At 37.9% G+C, this 7,310-nt stretch overlaps 1 protein-coding gene across 2 annotated transcripts in view; it reads left to right on the forward strand.

The window, feature by feature from the left end:
* Positions 1 to 4,737, forward strand: part of LOC134846232 (zinc transporter ZIP9-like) — a 374,849-nt gene extending 370,112 nt beyond the window's left edge. For both annotated transcript variants that reach the window (XM_063863511.1, XM_063863503.1), the window contains exons 5-7: positions 305 to 397; positions 1,461 to 1,690; positions 4,340 to 4,737. In XM_063863511.1, coding sequence (XP_063719581.1) covers positions 305 to 397; positions 1,461 to 1,690; positions 4,340 to 4,579 — 563 coding nt within the window. In that variant the 3' untranslated portion in view covers positions 4,580 to 4,737. The remainder of the gene's footprint in view (positions 1 to 304; positions 398 to 1,460; positions 1,691 to 4,339) is intronic.
* Positions 4,738 to 7,310: the final 2,573 nt, after the last annotated feature.

The raw sequence follows: 7,310 nt of genomic DNA on the forward strand, positions 1-7,310 counted from the left end.
GAACTTTGACAGTTGAAGTTTTTTTTAAATAACAACGTTTTTTTGTTTCCTAGCATTCGTTGACTCTTTTCCAACTGTCTGTTGGTTATGTATAAAATAAAAGAAAATGTCATCAATCGAAAATTCAATTCTTAATTCTCTAAATGTAAACGGTTTTGTTCCCTGGACTTTATGTTTAAATATGGGGGCTTTTGTCTCGGCTGATTTATTCCTAGACCCATTCTTTACAAAGAAAATTACCGATCTTCTGGCGAGGGTTAAATAGCTTGTAATGTGGTAATTTCAAAACGTAAATCTGCTTCAGATCCTGAATTACAGCACAAGGCAGAAACAGGTACAAATGGGCGCTCTAGGGTCAAGCTTACCACAACAATTGGACTGCTAGTGCATGCCGCAGGTAAGCAGTGAACACTGAAATTGAACATTGTGCCCAGGGGCGGATTTAGGGGGGTGAGGGCTAACGCCCCCCTTCTCAGGGATTCAACCCCCTGCCGACCCAAAGGGTCCCTTTTTGTACTATTTTGAAACTACCAATATATACTCATTTTGAGGAGGGGGGTGGTGGTGACGGCGGCTTTGAGCGCGCCGATAAAACCCAATTTTTTGGTCAAAATTTTCCAAAAAGTGCCTAAAAACGCCTTTTGGCTTGTTTTTTCAAAATTTTCGCCGGAGGCGAAGAAAATTTTGCCAAAACAGGGTCTTTTATGCTTTGGGAGAGCTCGGAAAATCAATTTGGTCGAACTAACTAAAAAAACCCTAGATCCCCTCCGGAAAATCGTAGATCCGCTTCTGATTGTGCCCCTGAATCTGGCGAAAAATTAATGTACATCAGCAAAAAAAATTTGACTCAAAACTTTTGAGTCAAATTTTTTTTGCTGATGTACATTAATTTTTCGCCAGATTCAGGGGCACAATCAGAAGCGGATCTACGATTTTCCGGAGGGGATCTAGGGTTTTTTTTGGGCACTTTTTGGGCACTTTTTGAAAAATTTTGCGTTTTTTTCGCGTTTTTTTGGCGCGCGCACCCCCTCAAAGTTAGTATATATTGGCGCCGTAGGCGCCCTTAGAAAAATTTTAGGGTCGGTCGGCCAAAAACGGATTTCTGAAAAAGTATCAAAGGGGGGACCCTTTGGGTCGGCAGGGGGTCGAATCCCTGAGGGGGGGGCGTCCGCCCCCCCCCCCCCGCCCCCCCCCCTAAATCCGCCCCTGCTCAAAAGGAACTATGGGACCCTATGAGTTACTTAAATTGTTTGAGCTAAAATGGTTCAATTTATTTAATTATGTAAAAAATTTTCAGGTCTTTTTTAAATAAATTAAGTCGGATTGATTGAGGGCGTCTCTTATTTGCGAAAAAGCATAACTTTTTCAAGTGCGTCAATCATGGGGAGGGTGGCTCTTTCGAGAAAATACTGTATAAATGGTGTAGTTAATTTATTCAGATCTTTAGGCTCTTATTTCAGCTGACGGAATTGCAATGGCAGCAGTGAGTGCCTCGAAGAAGCCAGACTTGCAACTGCTAGTGTTTGTGGCCATCATGCTCCACAAGTTCCCAGCCAGCTTCGGACTAGTGTCCTTTCTGCTAAATGAGAAGACGGAGCGACAACGCATACGCAAACACCTCATGGCCTTCAGCTTAGCTGCTCCCATCGGTGCTCTGCTCACATATATGTTCATGGCAATCGTCACTGTGGTGAGTGAAGGAGTTTCGGCTCTTTTTCATTATAGCCCCCGCGCCCTAATTTACGAGCAAAAATACAGCCCTGTCACAGTAGTATTTATCAGGCTTGGATCTAGGAGTTTCTCGAGGGGGGGGGGGGGGGGGTCGGATTTTCAAAAAAATGTTGAAAATTTTGTCTACTTTTTTTAGGTCGGCCAAATTGGTTTTCTGAGCTCTCCCAAACCACTATAAAGACCCTAATTTGACCAAATTTTCAGCGCTGCAGGCAAATTTTTGAAAAAAAAAACAGGCCAAAAGAGGCTTTTATGGCTCCCCCCTCAAAATTAGTATAGATGGGCGCCAAAGGCGCCTTAAGAAAAATTTTAAGGTCAGTCAGCCAAAAGTGGATATCTCAAAATAGTACAAAGGGGGGACTCTTTGGGTCGGCAGGGGGTCAAATACCTGAGGAAGGGCATCCGCCCCCCCTCCCCCCTAAATCCGCTACTGGTATTTATACTATAGGGGGCTATATTGGGGAATGTTTCTGTTTCCATAAGTGCGTTATTATGAAATGAACAATTGCACGTGCGGATCTGGGTTTCTCGAAGGAGGGAAAGGGGGCTCCGAGCTCTCCCGAAACACTATAAAGATAGTATTTTGCCGGAATTCTTGCGTTTTTTTTTTGATGGGAGCTTCAAAACTAGTGTACGCTAGCGCTTTGAAAAATTCAGGTCCGTAGTTGGTGTAATAAAATAGATCTGATTTCGGGAACACTTCGGTTAGCGAGGGGATCGAAAGCCTGAGCGATAACGCCTTCGTCATCCGCTCCTGAACATTTGAGAACGATCAGACTCTGTTTTATGAATCTGATTTATGAAGTAATTATTGTTAGCGACAAATGACCTCTGTTCTTTTTTGCAAAGCCATACAAATTTTGTTTGTTTTGCAGCTTTTGGTAAGTTAAACAGAACGCCACAGTAAATGAAGGTTACAGTTGTTAAGAGTCGATGAACGGAGTTCAGACTCTTGTAATCGCGAACTAGACTTTTTTCTCGTATACAACTTTTCTTACATCCGAAGTTGAAATTTAATTTTTTAGTGAATCTTAGCAACATCGAGGCTGCATCCCACTTGGCCTAGAGGCTGCGCGGTTGTGTCTGTACCCTGTACCCTAAGGTCTTGGGGTTTGAGTCACGGCCGGACCTTGTTTCTTTTTCAGAATGCATGACAAATTCCGGCAAAAATTGAATTGCCGTACTTCTGTTTGTCTGATTATGTTTTGTCGGCTTAGTTGCCTCATTGTAGAGTTTTTTGTGTGGTCAGCAATTTTAGTCCTAGATGGAAGTGTTTTTGATGTGTTCCTGAAATTAAAAACTACGCTTAAAAGGTTTTTGTTACGCTTAAAAGGTTCATTCAGCTTAAATGTTTTCCGCTTATGTTTTTGTTTTATCGGCTTAGTTACCTTGATGTTACCTTAATTTGTGTCGCTTCAAAGTAAAAAAAATTGATTAAAAAAACAGGTAGTTTGTCTTACAAAAGTTCAAAATTTTTTATGGTGTTTTTTTTCGATCGCGATGATATTTTTTTTTCGTTTTTTTTCAGGAAAAGTTTTAATGGAAAAGTTTGTTGAGGCTCAAATTTATTTTTATCGCGGTTGGACGTTTGATTTCTTAAAGCTCAGATCATTTCCTTTGATAAAAGGAAGGCAAACTTTACTATCGAACAGCAATTGCGTAAAAGGTCACAAAAAAAGGTAATCGACTTCTAGTTTCGAGGGTGGACTTTAATTTTAAGATGTCTATATACGTGGTGTATTGGCACATCTGGTTAGTGCGCTAGTCTCATAAGTGATGGACCTGAGGTTCGAGCCCCGTAGTAAGCCGAAAAGTCTCAGAAGTTTTCAGTCCTTCTTTTTGAGCACATGCAAGAACGAGGTATAGCAAAACGTGCAAATAGCCAAGCGTCCAAGTCCATCATGTCGATCCAGTTTCTCAAATTGGGTCAATTTTATCAAAAAAGTACCAATCATAATTTTTTCTAGAAATTCAAAGAGCTTTAATGACATCTATTTTTTCTTTCAAGATCATTGGTCCAAATATGTTTGACATGGCTTAATTAGTCCGCATGTCAATTTTCATAATTATCGGATAACGCGAACAACAATTTTACGTGTAAAAGTTTACAGGTGGGGGCGGAAAAGAAAAAAGAGCCGAGATTTTTCAAAAAAGAGGCAGTATTTTTTTGTTTACTTGCGTTCATTGACTCTTTTCCATCTGTCTGTTTGGTATGTTTATTTGCGTTCATTGATTCTTTTCCAATTGTCTGTTGGCTATATTTCAAATCCGAAAGACTTCTTATAATTCAAATCTTTTATTGGTGAAAGCAAAATGTTAATTGCTCTGGAGAGCACGGTATCTGTTTTCTTTAAAAAAGTAGAAGAAAAGAATTATAGCAACCTGTTATATTTCCCAGAAATGTTTTGTTCATTATTGGGCTATTTGCCTTCTGAATTGTGAAAACCAATTCCAGGCGAATCTCGTTTGAGTTCAAAATGTTATACGCTGAGGTTTTCCTTAAAATGGAAAGTGCTGTAAGATTTCTATGAAATTCGGGAACTAAAAAGTATGAAAATCCGTGAGTGTGCCATGTGTTGTCACCAATAGTGTTTGTTTGGTGTTTCAGCCAAATCAGTCCAATGGCAACTCTGCAATATTCTCCAACTTCTCAGGTAAGGCTATGCTCTTCTCAGCCGGCACCTTCCTATATGTGGCCACCATCCACATCCTCCCTAACATCCAGCACTCCAGTCCAGGGGGGCACCTGTCTACTGCCCATGTGCTCCTTCTTCTTCTTGGCTCATTCTGTCCTTCTCTGCTCAACATGTTCCACCATCATGACCACGGCCATGACCACACAACCTGATATAAACTGCAGTCGGGAAGATTTCTAGATTCAAAATAGAACTCAAATACAAAGAAAGTTGCAAATATGTCCCTTTTTTACAGCTCGTTTAACCAACACTTAGAGTAGGTAAAATTGAATTGTCTATAAGAGATGTTGAAGTTTATTGAAAATTCAGAATAAAAACCACGTGGAGATTAGAACTCTGAATGAGATATTCAAAATTTTTAATCGGATTCTCAAAATATTTGCTACTTTTTTGAAATTTGAACTTTCTCTACCACTGCTTTAATTTACTGTAAGGTATTTTATATTATCTATTAATTATAATGTACAGAGATGAGTAGTAATTTGTACCAAAATGTGAACAATTTCTTTATTATTACAGAATTATTGGGAATTGCGTTTTACACTTGCGAAGATTTTTTTCCAACCTAGGTCGCAAATTTTGGCGCCATTTTTGGGTCACCTTTACCGCTTTTTCATAGCATAGGCTTTGGCATTCGAATAGTAATAAGTTAACACAGTTGACGCATTTTTGATTAGGAGTAATGAACGTAGTGAGGACTCTTATATAGGTCTTGCTGATTTTTTTTTTCAGGAGAAAGTCTTAGTTTGTTCGCGCTCATTTGATTTTTCACAGTTTGACTTGTGATTTCTTTTTAAGTTCAGTGCATTTTCATTATTAAAAGGAAGGCAAACTCCACTATCGAACAGCAAAAATGTAAAGGTCGCGAAAAATGTGATGGAAAATGGAAATTAATTATCAAATATCCCAGTGAAATGAAAGTTTTGCTCTTGATCCAGTTTTCTCAAATTGGGTTATCTTCAACGTAAAGTGTTCAGCATATGTTTTTCTACAAATTCAAATAGCTTTAAGGCCATCTATTTTTTTCTTTGAAATTCAAAGTCAGTTTTTGTTTCAGTTTCATTGCGCTCATTACTCTTTTCCAACTGTCAGTTGGCTATGTTTCATGAAATGAACCGAAAGAATTGATTGGTTTCAAACAACGTGATAATACTGAAAACTAGATTCAGAAATTTTTTTAATACAATATATCTCGCAATTTGAAATGCATGATTTCATAATGTAGCTTTATGCTTTGCTATTTGTTACATGCAAAGTTAGTGTGGATGCCTTCAGTTTGTTATTACACAAGCATAGTTTGTGTTATAGTATGAACTATCTTTTTTCCAACCTAAGTCGCAAATATTGTTGCAATGAAATGTGTTCATTTTGAAAGTTTTCATTTTGATCAATACCAGCTATTAAGTACAGCCAATGCTATGGTTATTAACACCGACTTTTTTGTTCCGACTTTTGTAACAAAAATAACGGAATATCTGTGCTCTGGTGGGTTTTTTCGACTTTTTAACGAGCTATTTTTGGCGTAATTTTTTATATCTTTTAAAAGGTATTGTTTTCATGAGCTTGAATTTGAGAAAAATATTTCACCCCTGTGATCAATCCGTCTTAGAAATCGTTTCAAATTGGATGAAGGAAGCTTATTTGACGCAATTAATTCGTTTCTAGAAGCAAAATCTATCACTTACTACTTTAAATCGCGTGTGGGGGATGATTTTTACAAAAAAATCTCAAAATTTCAAAAAAAAAAATTATTTTCTTACATTTAATTTTTCATGTTAAGCTGCTCCATAGACCTTAAAAGGCAGTCAAAATTTTCAGGGCTTCGTGCTGATACGAGCAGTTTTGTATTACAAATAGCAATTTAGCTTCAAAGTGTCATGGATCTGTAGGATAGAGATAGGGAGGAGACCCGCAACAAAATAAGAGACCCGCAACTGGGCAGGGTCGGATGTTTTTATTTAAATTCTTCGTGTATTAGCTAAAATGTCGGTCCGCTCTATAAATTGAGTTATGTGCAATTGATAAATTTCTTTCTTTTTCAAATTGACTGGTACTGCTAATTGGCTTGCGTCACTTAAGGAATTTTATAGACTCAAAGTTTTACTCATTCAGTTTTTCCCAGTAGCTTTATCGGTCTTTTTTTGCTTGTGTATGCGAAGTGCAATTTCGCCTCTGTGTAATCCACTTACCAAATTGATTCTATTTGTATTTGGTGCCACTATTGCTGAATTGCTTTGGCAATTTATTTGAATATGTAGCTGCTTTATTCTTGACTAGTGTTTGTCGGTTGGTAAGCTTGCTAGGGTGAGTGGATAGTGCGTGAGACTCATTATCTCTTGATGCAGTTGGTCGCAGATCGCATCTTAGACCTAGCCGAGTCTTTGCTAGTTCGAGGCTTATTTCTCTTTTTTCTTATTGAATTTTCTAGAGCTGCTTTTTGATCATGTTCTCGCAAGTGTTTGCGAAGCGCAGCTTCGCCTCTGTGATGATTACTGGGAGCTTAATTGACTACAGAGGGTGTAAATTACGATATGTATTTATATTTTAAAGAAATGTTTTATAGGTTATAGAAGATAATTTACAAAAAAAGTGAGCCATCTTGAACAGAGAATAATACCCACAATAATTTGAAAACAAGCTATTATTAAGAGTCGATGGACGCGTTTGGCCGTTTTTAGCAGACTGAGTGAAAATATTTCCCATTTATTCCTGTAATTATGCATGTATTCAATTTTGAGGTTTTATTTTTTGAAATATATTTTTGAGCCGATTTTTTTTATGGTAATTGTTCTTTTCCTTTTTACGTTACTCACAAAAAAGCAAGGAATGGATGGAGACCAGTCCCAAATTTCTACTCATTTTGCGCCAACAGCTATTTTTTTC

This window comes from Symsagittifera roscoffensis, chromosome 1, assembly GCF_963678635.1.
Source record: "Symsagittifera roscoffensis chromosome 1, txSymRosc1.1, whole genome shotgun sequence".
NCBI classification, from domain to species: domain Eukaryota; kingdom Metazoa; phylum Xenacoelomorpha; order Acoela; family Convolutidae; genus Symsagittifera; species Symsagittifera roscoffensis.